Source organism: Vombatus ursinus, unplaced genomic scaffold (assembly GCF_900497805.2).
Source record: "Vombatus ursinus unplaced genomic scaffold, bare-nosed wombat genome assembly UNPS02014774.1, whole genome shotgun sequence".
Taxonomy (NCBI): domain Eukaryota; kingdom Metazoa; phylum Chordata; class Mammalia; order Diprotodontia; family Vombatidae; genus Vombatus; species Vombatus ursinus.
This window is the reverse complement of record NW_020954552.1, coordinates 17,757,266-17,777,247: the sequence shown is the minus strand read 5'-3', so window position 1 is coordinate 17,777,247 and position 19,982 is coordinate 17,757,266. Positions and strand designations below refer to the sequence as shown.

General features: G+C 37.9%; 1 protein-coding gene across 3 annotated transcripts in view; it reads left to right on the top strand.

Annotated features, from left to right (window-relative positions):
• Positions 1-19,982, top strand: part of CCDC125 (coiled-coil domain containing 125) — a 52,835-nt gene that overhangs the window by 5,002 nt on the left and 27,851 nt on the right. For 2 of the 3 annotated variants that reach the window (XM_027864143.1, XM_027864141.1), the window contains exons 2-4: positions 13,166-13,457; positions 18,254-18,315; positions 19,213-19,299. In XM_027864143.1, coding sequence (XP_027719944.1) covers positions 13,202-13,457; positions 18,254-18,315; positions 19,213-19,299 — 405 coding nt within the window. In that variant the 5' untranslated portion in view covers positions 13,166-13,201. Of the gene's footprint in view, positions 1-13,165; positions 13,458-15,108; positions 15,149-18,253; positions 18,316-19,212; positions 19,300-19,982 lie in introns of those variants that run through there. The other variant, XM_027864142.1, reaches the window with a different exon arrangement.

Genomic DNA, 19,982 nt, shown 5'->3' with positions numbered 1-19,982 from the left:
CAGATACATACTGTTAAAATACAAAGCCAATCTAAATATTAGCCATGTCTGAAAAGATGTACCTCATTCCACACTTGTTATTCTACACCTCTCTCCTGAGAGGTGGGAGTCAGTCTTCACCAATAGGACAACTTTCCAGTTCTACTGCATATGATGTGGTATCTTCATGCTTCAAGGATCAGTGATTTCATCAGTGGAGATCATAACTCTACCAGGCCCGAGTGTAGACCATTTGGTGGATTGCTATGACCAAAATAATTCACTGGGAATTTTAGGGAATCTTCTGGTGATGAACATCTCTGAACTTTGCCTAGGCTGGTCGTTAGAAAGTACTTTCTAACCTTGGTAGGCCCTGCCAGTACTTACACTTCTCTTGTACAGAATTTTAGCACCCAGGCTCAGCCAAATGTAATTGTTTTAAATATACAAATTTATTTTTCAGTGCAGAATGTTTGAGTTAGGAAGAATCTCAGGTAGTATTAATGAAAACCAGTTTCTCTGGAAGAGTTGTAAAACATCTTCTTTCACAAGAAAACATCTTAAATTTTAATTTTATCTTTTTAATGCTAAATTACATAGTAAGTAATTTGAGTTAAAAAGGTGATAATTCCTTAGCATTTCACTTAATAATTCACTTAATATTTTAGTTATATTGAATACATAAAAATAATTTTAAACTTGCATACAACTTTATCACATACTAAGAACTTTCACTTATATCACTTCATTTGATCATCACAACATGTCTGTGAGGGAGACAGGGCAGATTTTATTAACCCTGTTTGATAAAGAGATTGATGTTCATGTAGAATAGTATATCTGGAATTAGAACCTAAGTGTTCTGAATCTGAAACAAGAGCTCTTCCTACTAAAGTACATCAAGCATGCCTTTGTGATACAATGAACAAGTTCAAATAAGAAGTTTTTTGAACAAACAAAATCAATGCAGCTAAAATTAGAAAGCAAGTCAGTAATTGGGGGGAAAATAGTGCTTACCCAACCCAAATTACCTAGTACATATAGCAATATGTACATGTACATTCTCCACCAACAAAATATAAGTTTCTTTAGAATCAGTAATTCATTTTTATCTTTGTATCCCCAGGGTCTGACACCTAGTAAATGTTTAAATGCTTGTGGGTTGGTTGATATGTGGTATGTCTTTCTAACAGACTGGAAAGGGAAAGGAACAAGCACTGTACTACGTGCTTTACAAATATCATCTCATTGGATACTTACAACAACCCTAGGAGGCAGGTGCTGTTATTATCCCCATTTTGCAGCTGAGGAAACTGAGGTAGACAGAGGTTAAGTGACTTGTTTGGAGTCAGAAAGCTAGGAAGCATCTGAGGCCACATTTGAACTTAGGTCTGCCTCACATTAGGCCCAGTACTCTATCCACTGAGTCACCTAGCTTGCCTGTGCATATGAATAAAGTTGCATGAGGGGGAAAAGTAGATGATGATGGGACTAACAAATAATTATGGCTTTTTCTTTAAGTTAAATATGTTCAGTCAATACCTGTTATGGTATTCAAAGTTGAAAATTATTTAAATTGTCTGAAAGCTATCTTCTATTGCCCTTCTAAGAAAACTTTTACAGTTGTTCCTGTCCATGGGGTTATGTTTTGTATTCTCATTTATATTAAAATGAACTATAATATTTATAATATTATTCAATTTAACCAATATGAAGCTTTTAAAATGGTAAGCACAACTCAATTTCATTTTGTTTTTAGTTCTTGACAATATGACATACTAAGTTTTTAAACAATGCATAACTCATATATGATGTTGGTTTTAATGAACTCTACCAATACTCATGTTATAGGTAAACCACATTGCAACTGGTTTTTATATTACTAGTTACAATTTTGACTCCAATGAAATAATATGTGCAAAAGTGTTTTGTAAATATAAATATATAATCAGAGAAAAAGACATGATTTGTCTAATAACGTAGGAAAATCCCAACTTACAAAGAGGTTATGTTCCAATAAAAAATGAAACTGAATGCTGTATAATAACCAAGGTTGACCCCAGAAATGAGAGCACCTCCTTCCCTTCACTCAAGAGGTGGGAGATTATGGGGATGGAATGTTTCATGTACTGTCAATGTTCTGATTTTGCTGAACCATTTTTTTCTTCAAAAAAAAAAATCTTACAAGGAAATGCTTGCCAGATATGGAGGGAGGACATATTTGTAAAATTAATGTAATGGGAAAAAATAAATTTTTTTAAGAGACTGAAAACAAAAGGTAGCAATAAAACACTAATTTAAAATACAAAAAGAGATTGTTTTCCAAAAGTATATTTATATATAAATTATTTGGATCTCAGAACACATTTTCCCATTGAAATAATATTATAAATAACCAAACAACAAGAATCTTCCTAACACATAATTCAATTCAATAGTGCACAGCACCATACTAGACATAGGTAATACAAAGTAAAAGAAATAATCCCTATCGTCAAGGAGTTTACCTTCTGCTGAGGATGATTGTTATTTGCCCTTAATTCTCAATGAGGACCATGACATCAGGAAGGTGATGTCATGACTTGCAAGTGAATTGGATTTAAGTGAGGTAGGGCTGTGCAAAGTCACCAGCCTCACTTTCTCCTCTAGAGCCATCTGAGTCTAGTGGGAAGATACAGATCAGGATGACTGGAGATGCCCACCCCCCAATGACACATACACAATGAATACAAACTATACATAAAGCAATTTTAAGAGGGAGAGAGTGCTAATAAATGCAGAGGTCAAGAAAGGCTTCCTTCAGGAGCTGGTGCTTGAGCTGTGAGAGGGAATACAATTTGGGGTGTGATGGGTATCCTACAAGATTGAAGTAAGAAGAGGCATGAGATGGAATGTCAAGAATGGAGAACAACTAGCAGGCAAGTCTGTAACAGAAAGTGGAGAAAGGGAAGAAGTAAAGTATAGAGGTATGAAGGGCTTTGAATGCCAAACGGAGCATTTTGTCTTTGCTCACTCATGAAGGCACTAGGAAGTCACTGGAGTTTATTGATTAAGTTGGAGTGAGGTGGGGGTTTATTGATTAGGTGGGGTGTTTGGATCTGTGCTTTAATAAAATCAGTTTAGTGACTGAATGGAGGGTGGATTGGGGTGGGGAGAGACTTGAAGCTGGCAGATCCTTTTGATGTTGTTGTTCAGCATGGCCAATACTATGGACCATGGATCATACCTGGAAAGGTATGTTGGAGGTGTGTTGTGGTAAACTTTAAATGCCCGATTTGAGTTTATGTTTTATCCGAGAGGCAACATAGGAACTTTTGGCTTTTTTAAGTAAGGGGGGAGGAGAGAATGGCATTGTCAGATCTGCTTTTTATAAATATCAATTTGGCAGTTACATGAAGGATGGATTGAAAAGGGAAGAGACTGAAATCAAAATAAGGAGACCAATCAGGAGGCTAATGTGATGGTCCAGGTGAAAAATGATGAGGTTTTGAAATAGGATAAAAGCTCTAAATGGAGAGAGATGCAAGAGATGTGGATGTAGCATCAACAAGACTTGGTGACTAATTGGAAATGGGGTTTGAGAGTGAAGGAAGAATCAAGAATTATTCCTACATTGTGGATGCTAGCAACCTAAATGGAGAATTGGGAAGTGGATTGTGTTGGGGAAGGAAGGAAATTTAAGAGTTCTGTTTTGGATAAATTGAATTTGAGATATCTAAGGCCGATTCAAAATAGAATTGAAATGCTACACAGATGTCTTTGCTATTTTCAAAGGCCATGCTAATAAAGCACTAATTCAATTAATCAATCAATCAACATTTATAAAATGCCTACTAATCCCTTGAAGATAGAAAAGAGGTCAAAGACAGTCCCTGCCCTCAAGGAGCTCACAATCCAATGAGGGAGACAAAATGTGAACAAATATATACAAAGTAAACTATATACAGGATAAATAGGAAATAATTAACAGAGGGAAGGCACTGGAATTAAAAGCAGTTGGGGAAGCCACAGAATGCAGAATGTGGGATTTTTGTTGTTAGTCCTGTCCACCTCTTTGTGACCCAATGGCAAAGATACTGGAGTGGTTTGCCATTTCCTTCTCCAAGCTCATTTTTTTTTCAGATGGAGAAACTGGGGCAAACAGGGTTTCAATGACTTTTCCAGGGTTACACAGCTAGTAAGTGTGTGAGGTGGAATTTCAACTCAGGTCTCCCTCCTGACTCTAGAACTGGCACTGTATCCACTGAGTCACCTAGCTGCCCTCAACATCAACAACAACAAAGGCAAGGCTTCCTGTAGAATGTGGGATTTTAGTTGAGACTTAAGGGAAGCCAGGGAGGTCAGTAGTCTGAGCAGAGGAAAGTGTTAGAGGCATGGAGGATAAACAGAGAAAATGCCAAGAGCCAAGAGTTGGAGGCTCTTGTTTGCAGAACAGCCAGAAAGCCAGTGTCAGTGGATCAAAAGAGTAAGGTGTGAGAAGCCTGGAAAGGTAGGAAGGAGCTGGGTTATGAAAGGCTTTGAATGCCAAACAGCATTTTGTATTTCCTCCTGAAGGCAATAGGAACCGACTGGAGTTTATTAAGTAGGGGGATAGGGTGACATGATTGGACCTGTGCTTTAGGAAAATCACTTTAGTGGCTGATTGGGGTGGGGAGAGATTGGATTGGGGTAGGGAGAGACTTGAGACAGGCAGATCCATCTGCAGGCTATTTCAGTAGTCCAGACATGAAGCAATGAGGGCTTGGGCTACAGGGGTGGCAGCGGCAGAGGATAGAAGGGGGCATGTTGGAGAGATGTTGTTGTTCAGTCTTTATAGTCATGTCCAATTCTTTGTGACTCCATTTAGGGTTTTCTTGCAAAGACACTGGAGTGGTTTTCCATTTTCTTCTCTAGCTCATTTTATAGATGAGGAAACTAAGGCAAAGTGTTAAGTGAGAGATAGTGAGGAGTCCAGGATGACTCCTAGGTTGTGTTCACTTCTCCTTCTCTTCTAAATCCTATGCAATCTGGCTTTATCAACAACTGAAACTTCCCTTTCCAAAGTTACCAATGATTTCCTTTAATTGCCAAAATCTAATGACTTTTTCTCAATCCTTATCCTTCTTGACTTCTCTCTAGCATTGCTGATCACCTCCTGAATACTCCCTCCCTTACAGGTTTTTTTTTTTGACACTTTTCTCATGAACTAATTAATTGTGGGTGTGCCTTAAGGCTCTGTCCTAGGGGCTCTCTTCTTCTTCCTTTTCATACTATTTTCTTTGGTGATCTTATCAGCTCTCATGATTTCAATTATCATCTTTATGCAGATTATGGGCAACAGTGGATAGAGTGTCAGGCAGCCCTGGAGTCAGCAAGATTCATCTTCCTGAGTTCAAATCCAGTCTGGCCCCAGATACTTCCTAGCTGGGTAACCCTGGGCAAGTCACTTGTCCCTGTTTGCCTCAGTTCCCTCATTTGTAAAAATGAGCCTGGAGAAGGAAATGGGCAAACCACTCCAGTATCTCTGCCATGAAAACCCCAAATAGGGTCAATGAAGAGTGGGGCACAACTGAAAAACGACTGAACAACAATGGAATGCAGATGATTCCCACATCTATATTTCCAGCCCTATCTATTCTCTCTCCTCAGCAACAGTCATATATACACAAAGCTCATTATTTCCGCTCTAAATCATCCCCCCTTTTTCCAGCTTCCTTATTACTACTGAAGGCATTACTATTCTCCCAATTATACAAGCTCACAACCTCAGTGTCATCCTTGACTCCTCCTGTCTCCCCACATACATAATCCATAGCTAAATTTTGTCATTTCTACTTTCACAGCATCTTTCATATTTCTATCATCTTCTCTTCTCAAGCAGCCACCACTCACAGGCCTTCATTACCTCTCAAATGAGCTTTTGCAATAGCCTTGTAAATGGGCTCCCCGCCTAATATAATTCATCCTCCACTCAGCTGATAAGTTGATTTTTCTGAAGCCTGCTTCTGACTATGTCACCCCCTCAGCTCTAGAATCATATAAACTCTTTTGTTTGTCAGTGTAAGGAAGGTGAATTTTAGTGTGTATAAAGTGGATTTTTGGTTATTCTTTCTTAGAATTTTCTTCCCAGGATCCATAGCCATAACAATCTCTACTTCCCAGGTATTAGATATGAGTTCTCACGATCATGGTTCAAAACAGTTTCTATTGTGCAGTCGTGGTAGATATAGGGGTGAAGTGATGTGCAATTGTGAGGCTATTGCTGGCAATATGCCTTCTTTGTCTGTTGCCCTATAAAGCAAGTGAGCACTGGTCAGTGACTGGGGACCCCCTTAGGGGTGAATGTACAGGCTGGAATGCTGTGCGTGCCTTGATAGGCCCCCATCCAGGCTTGGGAGGGGGAATCTGTGTGTTTGCCTCAACCAGCCCCCACCGAGGCTTGAGGGGAGTTAGGGGAGTGCACAAGTTGTGCTGGTTGCCCCCTAATCACGCCAGCCCCTGCGAGAAGGGTTGTTAGGGAATTCTGTAGGAGTTGGTGCTCCCATTATCAGCAAACTCCCTTTGAGAAGACTAGACTAGAACAAAGTAAGCTTATTTAACTGCTTATTATGATTCCATTCCTGTCTTGCTGTCTGACCAGATCAAAAGCTGCTAGTGAGAGAGGTGCTAAAAGCCCTCCTGTGTCTCATACCTAAGAAATGGCGTAGGCAGTGTGTTTACCTGTCTAACAGTCACTTAAATATCTTTATAGACTGGCCACTTCCCACCTTTCCAGGGTTCTTCCTTCTTTACTTTCCCCCACAAACTGGATGATCCATCTACACCAGCCTAGTTGCACTTCCTGGAGCACCATATTTCATCTCACATCTCTTTCTTCTCACTGGTTGTGCCCTATGCCTGTAATACTCCACCCTTTCACCTCTACCTCTTGGTTTTCCTGGCTTCCTTCAAAACTTAACTCAAATCCTCTCTTTCAAAAAAGGCTTTTCCTGATCTCCATCAGCTGCTAATGCCTTCCACCTACTCTGTATATAACTGGTATGTACCTAGTTATTTACAGGATGTCTTCCCCATTAGAATGTAAGCTCCTTGAGGGCAGGGTCTGTTTTTGCTTTTCTTTGTATCCCCAGCATTTAACACCATGCCTGCCTGGCATATAGTAAGTAGCTCATAAATGTGACTGACTAATTTATACCCAAAAATAGGTCCCCCAAAGCTCTAATGGACATTGAACTCCATTTACAGCACTCTAATCTCTTTTATCATCCTTGTTAATATAGTTCTTAACAAGGTATAATTGCGCTCTATATACAAAGACAGAACGATAAAATTGAAAGCACTAAATTTAGTATTTGAGTAAACTCAACTTTGTGCTCTACTGGTTGTTAGCTTTCTAATCCTGATTAAGTCTTTTTGATTCTTTTTTGCATTGCCTTCCTCAGCTCTAAGATGAGAGTGTTGGACCAGCTGATCACAGGATTATAGGTGCAGAACCTATAATTTTACAGGTGTCCAAACCCTTCATTTTGCAGGTGAAGAAATGGAGGCCCAGGATAAGTGACCTGCCTAAAGTCACAAGTAGTAAGCATGGGGATGAGTGGGATTTTAACCCAGACCCTCTAATTCCAAGGTCAATGTTCCTTTTGAGGAACCCCATTGCTCTAGGGCCCTCTTCTAGTTCTAGAGTCTTATGATTTTATTTTCCACTTTTTTCACTTTTTGTTTTTGCCTTTTTTTTTTTTTTTTTTTTTTTTGGTGAAGCAGTCAGGGTTAAGTGACTTGCCCAGAGTCACACAGTGTCAAGTGTCTGGGGCTGTATTTGAACTCGGTTCCTCCTGACTCCAAGGTCAGAGCTCTATCAACTCCGCCCCCTAGCTGCCCCTTTTTGTTTTTGTTTTTGCTTTTTTTTTTTTTTTTTTTTTTTAGTGAGATAGTCGGGGTTAAGTATTTTCCACTTTTTTCAAAGTTATTTCACTAGTAGTGTGGCCTAGTGTATTAGAGAGCCAACTTTTGGGGCAGCTAGGTGGCCCTGAAGTCAGGAGGACCTGAGTTCAAATCCGGCCTCAGACCAAAAACACTTGACACCTACTAGCTGTGTGACCTTGTGCAAGTCACTTAACCCCAATTGCCTCACCAAAAAAAAAAAAAGAGAGCCAACTTTTAAGTCAGGAAGATCTGGGTTCAAGTCCTTCCTCATACACATGTGTGTATCTCAGAGACAAAAGGCTATGTGACCCTGGGCAAGTCTCTGAGACAATAAGTTGCAGAATAGTAGATTTTTTTTTGTTTGTAGAGGTGTATTTCTTCACTGGCAATAGCCTTTATCAATGAAATCATGATTCTGGCCAAATAAATATCATATGCATCTTTATGTTAACGTAACCTATGCAGTTGTTCTTTTGAATAGCTATGAAGCATTTTCTCAACCTAATAAAGAGTTGTTTGATTAGCCTGTGGTTTTGTCCTCAGAGTATAATCAGGGACCCATAGTGGTCCCCAAGATGGTTTCAGGAGGTACACGAAGTTAAAACTTTTTCTTAATGATACTAAGATGTTTTCATTTAAGGTGGATATTGTATGGTAATTTTCAGTTGTGTCCAACTTTTTATGACTGCTTTTGGGGTTTTATTGGCAAAGATACTGGAGTGGTATGCCATTTCCTTCACCAGCTCATTTTACAGATGAGGAAACTGAGGCAAATAAGGATTAAGTGGCTTGCTTAGGGTCACATAGCTGGTAAGTATCTGAGGCTGGATTTGAACTCAGGTCTTCCTGACTCCAGGCTTGGTGATCTGTCCACTGGGCCACCTAGCTACCCTTTTTAATAGGGTAAATCTTGATAAATATAACACACATAAACAAAAGCTCTTGGTGGGGGTCCTGAATAATTTTTATGAGGGTCCTCACATCAAAAAGTATTAAAAATTGCTAGATTAGCCATTATTCTTTTTATTATTTGTAAACCTTATTTTTAAGTCAGTGACTCCAAGGGATAGCCGAACTCCTTATTTCCTGACCTATGTCTAGCTGTCATGGTATAGAAGATACTCAAGTTGAGGGTCCATGGCAGTAAAATTGCATTTCTTTGGAGCTCTGGCCAACCAGTTGTTTAGAGAGGAGGTGCAAGATGCATTTGTTTTCCCAGATTTTGCCATGTTTCTTGAGGATTATCACCTAAGTTGAATTCTGTTAACATCACACAAAATACTCATCTTTAAAAAATACATTTTATTTTGGTGCCTTTTGTCTTTACATCATAGTGGTTTCCCACCCTCCCTTGTGACAAAGAAAAACAATTAAGCCAAAACATCCAACACAGAAACCTTTTTTGACAGTGCATATTTATGCCCTCTTAGGCCCCTTAGTAGTCTCCCACCTCTCTGCAGTGAGGGAGGAGGTATGTTTTATCATCTCTCTTCTCCAGGCCCTTCCTTCCTTAGGTTTTTCAGTTACTCCAAGTTCAACTTCCTTTTAGGGATCTTTTCATTTACATTGTTATAGTCATTATATGTTGTACTTTTGTGGCTTATCTTTTTAAGGTTATGCAAAAGTGATAGTTTTTTTTTTAAATACCAATTTGTAATCAGTTTATTTGGAAGCTATTAATATAGTACAATGGGATTAGAGTAGATTTGGAGTCAGGAGGCATGGGTTCAAATTCAGACTGTCACATACTGTGGGTGTGTCTTTGGAGCAAATTGCTTCTGTTTTTTGGGCCTCAGTTTTCTCTTCAGTAAATAGGGATAATAATAATAATAATATTACACTACCTGTCTTACACAGGGTTGTTGTGAGGAAGGTACTGTGTAAGCTTGAAGCCCTAGAGAGATATGAGTTGTTATGAAGAAAACCATGGAATATTTAAATGACTGCAGTGAAGCAGCTGGTTTGAAATTATACCTACGATTATCCCATTTTGCACAGGAGGGAGGAGGCTTAGAATTTTGTTGCATTCTTTTTAGCAATCACCCTTCAAAAGGTAGGAGGCAACAGTACATGAGAGGATACTAAGGTGAAACTTCATTCTCATTAGGGCATTTCTCTTATCAGTTTTCCTTGAGAAATAAGGACAAATAGTAGTACCACAGAATACAGTGGGACCTTTCCCAGGATTGCAGGCTAGTTGTTAGCAGCTTTTGGGGGTAAAGAGGGGAACATCTCAGAGGATTTGTTTTGTTGGGGCTCAGTGGACAGAACACCCTGGGCCTGGAGTCAGAAGACCTGAGTTCAAATGTGGACTTTGTCCAGATTACTAACTTTGGAACCCTAGGCAAGTCACTTAACCTCTTGCCTCAGTTTCCTCAACTTCAAAATGAGGGTAATAGCACCCATTTCCCAGAGTTGTTGAGAGAATCAAATGAGATAACATTTGTAAATTGCTCAGCAAAATGCCTTGGCACATAGTAGGCACTTAATAAATGCTTGTTTCCTTACCTTCTTCTCTTAACATGTATGCATTCAAAGTATCTGCTTTACTGTGCCTGGCTAGAAATGGAAATGAAAGCATGAAATGAAGAACTGGGCCAGGCTTTGATTAGGAACAGTAGGTACTGGACAAACGGATGTAATTTCAGAGGCACTATAAGACCTTATTCTCCCTGAAAATGCTTTAATCTGCACTCTCCACCACCTAGATTCTTAGGATTCCACAATTAGAAATCCATTCCTTTGCTTAAATACAAATGGATTTTGGAGAGATAACTTGTCAAGACTTATTAAAAATAAATGGGATTCTAAGATTCTTTCTCCATTGGTTTTAGATGAAGGTGAGGAAGGGAGAGTATAGATATTCAATTCAGTGAGTATTTATTAAATGCCTAGTATGTCCAGGGCACTGTACTAGGCACAGGGAATACAAAAACCAAAAACTTCCCAAAGGAACCTACATTCTTCTTATGATGAAGCATAGAAGGGATAAAAGAATAGAGAAAGGAAAAACTGGGACAGGGAGGAATTTGCTTGCTTTACAGTTTTGTCAAGGTCCAGCCATGGTCAAGGGATGTCTTCATCATTTAAAATTGATTTTATTCCTAAAACTTTTCAAATTTTGTGGAGTGCTTAGACTTTTGTAGCTAGTGCTAACTCAAAGGTTGGGTTGGATGGCTATTTCAAATTCAAAGCATCTGTGAATCCTCAACTCCTCAAGCTATCGCACATAAGCTCCTACTGATGTATTTACCTTTCTGTAGTCAGCCAGAGGACACAGTTAGCTTTAAGTAAGGCATTTACTGAAATGGGTTGTATGAAGAATAGAAACAAAATATATCCCATAAACCTCTCTTACAAATATACCTAACCTTAGAAAGGATATGTTTATATACATATAAGTCATGAGTAGTAAGATTCACACAGTAGAGTCATGTATGGTCATGGCATGTTGGAGGGGATATTTCATATCCCTAATATTCAAGGTCATTGTTGGCCTTGAACTGTTCCTGATTGTATTGGTCTCACAATCTCTGCTAGATTATATTCCACTGGGTTTCTACGAGACCAAGCTTCTGACTCAGCTGAAGTCTTCAGTGGTCCTGCAGTCCAAATATGATGCTGCATAGGAGTCATATGGACTGGCTTTTTCTATCTCCAAGGATCTGGATGTATTAGGGAATCCTCTCTCTAGAAGATAGAGTGCTTGGAACTTTCAAAATTGGGAACTCTTAAACTTGGATTTTACCCATGAAGCAACCTTTAAAGTAGGTGCTGACCCTTCTGTTGCTAGTAGGCTAGATTATATCTAGGGATTGTCCAAACAGAACCTTAGGGTTCAGGAAGCCATAGTCTTGAATCAGCCTGCATATAAACACGTGTACTATGGCCATGTGCTTTCTGCTATAAGATACCATTGCTCTTGGTGGGAGAGAAGAATCAAGAAATATCCTTCCACCTTGGTGTATTCTCCAATAAGTAAAATAAAATTATTGGTAGGTGTGATATCTTGATGTAGTGATATCTTAATGTTTTCTGGGAGGGTATAGTAGGAAGGGTCAAAATCTCTTTCAGTTGATAGAGATTCAGAAATGGAAGCTACATATATCTGTATGACACTCCACTTTCATTTTATAAGAGTCTTCCTTCAAATAAAACTACATTGCCAACCAATTTCATTCCAATTGCCAAATAGCACTTAATATCAAGCTATTTATTTGACATGTATTCAATACCTGTAAAATTTTTTTAATGGCATCTTTAGGACTAGAATACATCATCTTTTTTTTTTTAAAGTTGCACTTTCAAGATCTCAGAGTGTAAAGACAGGGTCTTATTTCTTAGTCTGTTTTCCTTCTGGCATCATACAAGCAATATTGGCAGAAATTCAGAGGTGTCAACTTCACAAAGTTGACAATATCACCATTGTCATCCAACAATATCTGCTTTGTTTCCTCCACTGTTTTTTGCCATTACTTAAACAGGAGAGATTTATTTTCTTTTTTCCCTCTCTTCCTTCCTTCCTTCCTTTCCTCCTTTCTTCCTTTCTTCCTTCCTCCTTTTTCTTTCTTTCTCTATTTCTCTTTCTTTTCTTTCTTTCTTTCTTCCTTCCTTCCTTCCTTCCTTCCTTCCTTCCTTCCTTCCTTTCTTTCTTTCTTTCTTTCTTTCTTTCTTTCTTTCTTTCTTTCTTTCTCTTCCTTCCTGCCTTCTGTTCTTTCTCTTCCTTTCCTCATGTTTAGAAGATTCCCTTACTGTCAAGTCATTAAAAACTTTGACTTCATTTCAATAGTTACTTGCAAAGCAATAGTTCCTTGGGACTGTGGTGACTGTGGTGGTGGCTTCAACTACATATATCTTAACAGTTTGATGAGAGCATTCATCCTCTGATCTACCTCCTTTAAAGTAGTACTAAACTATTTTATTTTGTTATACCTTCGAAAAAGCTGATAATGCCCTGTCTTGCTGGAAGGCACTGGGTTTGTTTGTTTTGATCAGTAGGATGTTGAATTCAGAGGAAACAATTACTCTCAAATTTTCAACAGTTTGGAATCAGGAGTGCTTAGGATTTTTATTTTTACATTTTAGCAAGTAAAATCAGTATGGTGGTCATGTGATTTTTGAGTTTCTTTGTTTGCAATGAAGTTTGTTGTTATTGTTGGTATTTTTGCATTGATGGCATGTTCAGGTAGTTATTTAGAGTACTGAGAGCATTCCATTCATTCCCCCCAAATTTGACCTTTTTGTTAAATTCAAGTGTTATGACTATTTCTCTTATCTATAGATAAGCGTGTTCCTCTATTAAAAGCACATTTGACTAATGAGTGTGGTGATTGAATTACCCATGAAACTGGAGGAGGAAACCTTTGGAGGGGAAGATGACATGATAGATGGCGATCTAGGAAATGGACTTGGCAGAAAACCTGGTGGTATTTATGGAATGGAAGATTCAAATGCATCTAATTCCAGAAAAGGATCCTTTCATTCATCCCCAGAAAAGGGGGAAGAAAGCAGCAGTGCCATTTTTCATTATATCAAGCATCATAATTCACATTGTAAACGACAAAATTGTGCCGGTAAGACAAAATTTCTCATTTTTTCCCTCCCTTATTCTGAATGATTATAGCAAGTTAAAGTCTTTCTAACACTTTGATTTGAGTACTCAGTTATACCTTTAGAAATTCTCTTCTTCTGGCTACTTCATAGGATTGTTGGTATGAGCACTCACTTTTTTTTTTCCAGTTTGTTTTGCTACCACAAAAGTGCTGCCTTAAATACTTTGGTATATATGGGACCTCTTCCTTGATGTACTCATCAGCTCTCATGTGTAAAATTATCATCTTTATGCAGATGACTTCCAAATTTATATCTCCATCCCTAATCTCCCTCCTAACTACACCCACCCCCCCTTAGCAATTGCCTTCTGGACATCTTCACCTAGATGTCCAATAAGGGCTTAAAACTGAACAGGTCTCAAATGGACCTCATTAAGTTGTTTTTTTCTGTTCTTGTCCAGTTGTGTCCCACTCTTTGTGGCCCACGGACCATAGCACGCCAGGCACTTCAGTCCTCCACTATTTCTTGAAGTCTGTTCAAATTCATGCTCATTGTTTCCATGGCACTATCTATCCATCTCATCCTCTGCTATCCCCTTCTCCTTTTGCCTTCAATCTTTCCCAACATCAGGGTTTTTTCCAGTGAGTCCCATCTTCTCATTATATAGCCAAAATATTTAAACTTCGGCTTCAGTGTTTGGCCTACGAGTGAATATTCTAAATTAATTTCTTTAAGTATTCCCACCCCTAAATCCCTCCCTCCTCCAAATCTCTGTTGAGAGCACCACCAACACTTTGGTTACCTAGGTTCACAATCTTGGAGTCATCCTTGACTTTTCCCACTCCCTCACCTCCTGCATCCACTCAATGAAGCTTTGTTAATTATAACTCCATAACATACATTGCATTCATTCCTTCTCTCCTTGATCACAGTCTCTACCCCAGTTTATGCCCTCATCCCATCTCACCTGAACTAGTGAATATCCTATCTCTACCACTAGAGGTCATCCCACCTCCAGTCTTTCCCCTGTCCAATACAGCTTCTACATGACTGCTAAATTAATAGACCTAAAACATTTCACACTCATTTCATACTTCATTCCCCCAGAAAATCTTCAAAAAATTCTCCTTGCTCCTTGAGTAAAATATAAACCGCTAACCCTGTTTTATTTTTTAAAACCTGCTATTTAAACCCCTCCATGTTTCCTACCTACTTGATTTAATAAATGCTAGTTGATGGACTTCCCATCTTATTTCATATAATTTCCCTTTCTACACTCATTATCATCTTTATGCAGATGACTAGTAAAATATCATTGTTCCAATCATATGCAATTGCTAACTGTTCCCCATTTATGACATTCTATTTCTCACCTCTGCCTTTGCACAAGCAGTCTCCCATATCTGGAATGTGCTCCCTCTGCCTCATAGCGTTTCTAGCTTCATTCAGAGCCCAGCTCAGGCCTTTCCCCATTATCTTCATAGTTGTTAGCCCTATTTTCCTTTTGAAATGTTGTGTGTGTGTGTGTGTGTGTGTGTGTGTGTGTGTGTGTATTTACCTATACACATATGTGTTTATTTGCTTGTGCATATGTCTCTTCCCTCCTCCTCCCAGTAGAATATAAACTCCTTGAGGGCAGGGATAGTTTTATTCTTGTCTTTGTACCTCCAGGTTCCTTCTGTCTTGGTCCTTGCAGTGTGTGCCAGTGGTGGTATGTATTGCTGGGATTATGGGTATGAACAGCTCATTCACTTTGATCACATACTTTTAAACTGTCCTAAAATGTTCCTCAACCATTTCTTAGCTCCATCAACTAACTGTGTGTTAGTGTACCTGTCTTCTCACAGCATTGTACTTCCAACATTGACTATTCCCATCTTTTATCATCTTTGCCAGTTTGTGAAGGGAAACCCTAAACTTGTTTTGATTTGTATTTCTCTTATTACTAATGACTCCGAGTATTTTTTTTAATATGGTGTTGATCAATTTGCATTTCTTTTTTTTTTTTGAAAGCTGTTCATATCCTTTGGCCACTTATCTAATATGGAATCTTTTGCCCTTTTTTCTAATACTTCACAATAGTCAACAGAAGTAGAAGTAGATGTCACAGAACTGAGACTCATTGTTATCTGTTTCATGCGTCACTATGGCTAAAAGTTTCATCTGCTGGCCAACCTGTTGGTGATGATCCTGCTACTTAGTTTGGTTGTTCATCATGTGGCAGTCAGTTTCCCTTGTGTGAAATCTGCTGAGGCTTTATATTTTACTGACCTAGCTAGCTTTCTAGGACCCAGGGTCACCTCCATGGTATAATAAAGCATTGGAGTAGGAAATTTTCTAGAGACTATAAAGGGATCTGACACTAATAATGATAACTCACATTTATGTAATACTTCTAATGAAGATGCTATGTATGTGACTCTAAGCAAGTCAAATAACTTATTTGGGCCATGTTGTTATTGGGTCATTTCAGTCATGTCTGACTCTTCATAATCCCATTTGGGGTTTTCTTGGCAAAGATACTGGAGTGGTTTGTCATTTCCTTCTCCAACTCATTTTATAGATGAGGAAACTGAGGCAAGCAGGGTTAAGTGACATGTCCAAGGTTACATAGCTAGTAAGTGTCTGAGGCCAGATTTGAACTCAGGAAGATGAGTCTTCCTGATTTCAGGCCTTGTACTCTATCCACTGAGTCACCTAGCTGCCCATAGGGCCAAACTATTTGTTCCTAGTTTCCCATATGTAGAATGGATAGTTGATATGGATAAGTTTTTATGTCCCTTTCTGTACCAACTTCTAATATTCTAGTCATATTGTTTCTTTTAGAATTGTTTAAGATCTTTTGCTAGACCTGTAAAATTGAAGACTTGGATTAGATGATCTTTTTTAAAGATTTTTTCTAGCTCTAAATCCTATGATTCATGTGATCGCACTGTCATTTTTTAACTGTATCCCACCAGCTCTGCTACTGTGACCTCAAGATATTCCACTGGGTTAACCAGTTCTTGAAATCCTATCACAAATGATCAAAGATTATGAAGTTTTCAAAAGATATGCAAATAATGCATGTGAAAAAATGTTCTAAATCACTAATAATGAGAGAGATGCAAACTGTAATAATTCATATTTCATCCCAAATTAGCAAAGATGACAAAAAGATGGAAGGAGTCAATGTTGAAACAACAGTGGAGAGACAGGCAAACAAATACATTGTTGTTGATGGAGCTATGAATTGCTGCAACCGTCTGGGAAACAATTTGGAGTGAATTATTCATACCCTTTGACTCAGGAATTCTTTTTTTTTTTTTTTTTTTTTGCAAGGCAATTGGGGTAAAGTGACTTGCCCAGGGTCACATAGCTAGTAAGTGTCTGTGTCAAGTATCTGGTTTGAGACTGAATTTGAACTCAGGTCCTCCTGACTCCAGGGCTGGTGCTGTATCCACTGCACCACCTAGATGCCCCTCACTCAGGAATTCTGTTGCTAGGCATGTACCCAAGGAAGTAAAACAACAGAAAAATCTTATGTAAAGTTTCCAAACACTCATAGCAGTGCTTTTTGAGGTAGCATAAAACTGGAAATAAAGTGGATGCCCATTATTTGAGGAATGGCTGAACAAAATGTGGTCTATGAATATAATGAGATATTTTTGTACTGAAAGAAATGATATATGAAGAATTTAGAGAAGCATGTAAAGACTTTCTATGAATTGCTACAGAGCAAAGTAAGAGGAACTGAGAATAATAAAGCCCAAAATGAACACAATGAGGTAAAGGAAAGTAATACTAAAAAATCAAAACTGAGGTACTATGACCAATCTTGTTGGGAAAAGACTGAGAGGAGGTGAACTATTGCTATGGAATTTTTCTGCAGTTAGGCAGGGTCATAAATCTGTTTTGCTTTAATGGTACCCTTTTCGTAAAAGGGAGAATTCTAATGGGAGGTGGTTATTTAGAAATAGTGATGATATAAAAAAAAAAAAGAAAGAAATCATACTTTCATAGAGACTCAGGGAAAAAACCATGATGTAAATTGTACCTCAATTACTAACATTTTGGTTAATGTTCAAAATATCAATGAAGAAGAAAGGAGTATTAGTAATATTTTACCAATGGTAATACCTTCTTTTTATTTAAATTCACTCAAAACACTTTAACAATTTCTCCTTCTTAACTGCTCACTTGAAGATTGGTCATCTGTGTTTTTCCGTGTTATTGTCACAACAGAAATAAGGACTGTGTTTCTTACCTCACTTTTATTCACATAAGGTTAACCTTTAGAAATTCTATGCAAAATTGAGTCCAGTTTCAGAAAGGGAAGAGGTAACTGAAGTTACAAATTAATTTTCATCATTATTCTTGTGAAATTATATGTAATATATCACAATATTCCTGACTCAAATATCCCTATAATTTTATTGATGAAATTGAAACCTAGTGCTTACTTAACACAGTGCCTGGCATATAGTAAGGGCTTAACAAATATTAATTAATTGAATCTAAATATATTATAATAAAATTATATGCTCTCCAAATTACTTTTCCATTAGGTTTATCCATGGAGGCAATACCTAGCATTAGATTAGAATCTCTGCCATGGCCCTTTCTTTACCTATTACAGAATGAGTTCTTACTGTTGGTATGTATCTTTTTTTTTTTAATTTAATCTTAATTTGTGAACTGTTAGACTGAATAGTATGTGCAAATTTGGATCTCACTTGTGATTTGGAAAAAAAGTGTATTTGATTTCTTATGAAAAAGGATATATTTTCTCTACTTAAATGTTAGAAGTACTAAATTAATACATTTAATTTCATAGATTTTACTGATTCAGAATTATCAAATGAAGAATTAAGGCAATGGCTTCATGATGTTTTACAGGTAGGTTCTTTGATCTTTGCTAAGTGTGAAAACTATGTGAATCCAAAATGAAGATTTAAGTAATATTAAAGGCATATGAAATGCAAATATTTAATTTTCTAGATGTTGTCACTAAGTCACAGCATGTTCCCTGTTTCAGGCCCAGAGTCATTGCCTTTCATCTTCACCCCCATTGTCTCTCAAAGGGATTATGTTTGGTAATGAACCCTTCAAGCTTCCTCTTTCAAAGCTCTCTCTTTAAGAATATAGCCATGCATATGTCCTTCACCTCCTTCCTCCTGTCTCCCTGCTTTCCTGAAATGTGTAGTCTTGAGTAGCTTGCCCTGGAATGCAGAAGAACAAAGAGTAGTTCAGAAGTATAGAAATGAGCATATTCATAAGGGCTGACTTTTGCAGAGAGGGAGATTTAGAGTGAGAGGATTGAACTCAAGCAAGTAGGTATGAAGCTGTGTTTGTAACTTTCTACTTGGATGTTAAGTAACCCCTCACTTTTGGCTGCCCTGGGATGCCCTCAAATGATCTAATGAAGCAAGAGCAAAGTCTTCAAAATTCTAGTCATACTAATTATTTGATTTGCAATGGGGCATTCAATTTTTTGGGGGGGGGCTAGGCAATGGGGTTAAGTGATTTGCCCAGGGTCACACAGCTAGTAAGTGTTATGTGTCTGAAGCAGGATTTGAACTCAGGTCCTCCTGAATCCAGGGCTGGTGTTCTATCCACTTCACCACCTAGCTGCCCCGAGGCATTCAATTTTTAACCTGTCGGTCGTTTATTTATACATACACTGTTCTGAGGCCATAATTAAATATAAGTTAATTGAATTTGTGTTTTATACATGGGTGTGTGAAGGAGGGAGAGGAGCCTAGCTTTACTTTTTCTGTACTTTTCCTTGTTTAGGAAGTAGAGGTTCTACGAATTGAGCTTGAAGCATCACAAAGACAACTGGAGGGGAAAAGGGAAGCACTGAAAATTCTCCAAAGCATGGTAAAAAAAAAAGCTGATTAAAAATAGTTATAATCATGTACACATATCTTTAAGTGGCATGGTTTCCAATTTTAAATGTTAATCAAGAATCTAGTTTTCTTAATTCTGTCTCTGCTTTTTGCTAACCCTTTATTTCTTTTTTTTTAACCTTTTAGTTTATTCACTTCCTCAGTTGCGTCATTCTCAGTCACTACAAGTTGACTAAATATAAAATTATTTGAGCTGTCAGCTATTAATGATATGAACTTATAGAAATCTGCTTCCTCCCAAATAAATTTTGGTCTTTTGTTTTCCCTTAAGGAACTACTAATAGAGATGAGATACAGGACTTGAGATGGGAAGTGTGGGGCTATTTTGCTCTTTAAAAGTTAATTTATTTTTATTTTGAACAAACATTAAATAAAATGAGCATTTCCATATACATAATAGAACAGAAAAAAGTGGCTTATAGTGAAACTATGGATCTCTTTCATGTGCAACTTGCTTTTCTTTTTAATTATATGCTATATGGTTATAAAATATGTAATAAATTTATCCTGTAGCTTTCAAAGTTGTCCTGTTTGTGATTTTTTTTTCCTGGACTTCCTTCTATTAAAAGGGAAATTTTAACATGGTAGACTAGTTGGGAGGCCTTCCAGAAATTTTTGGTTGGGAGTCCAAAATTCCTAGCTATGTCACTATAT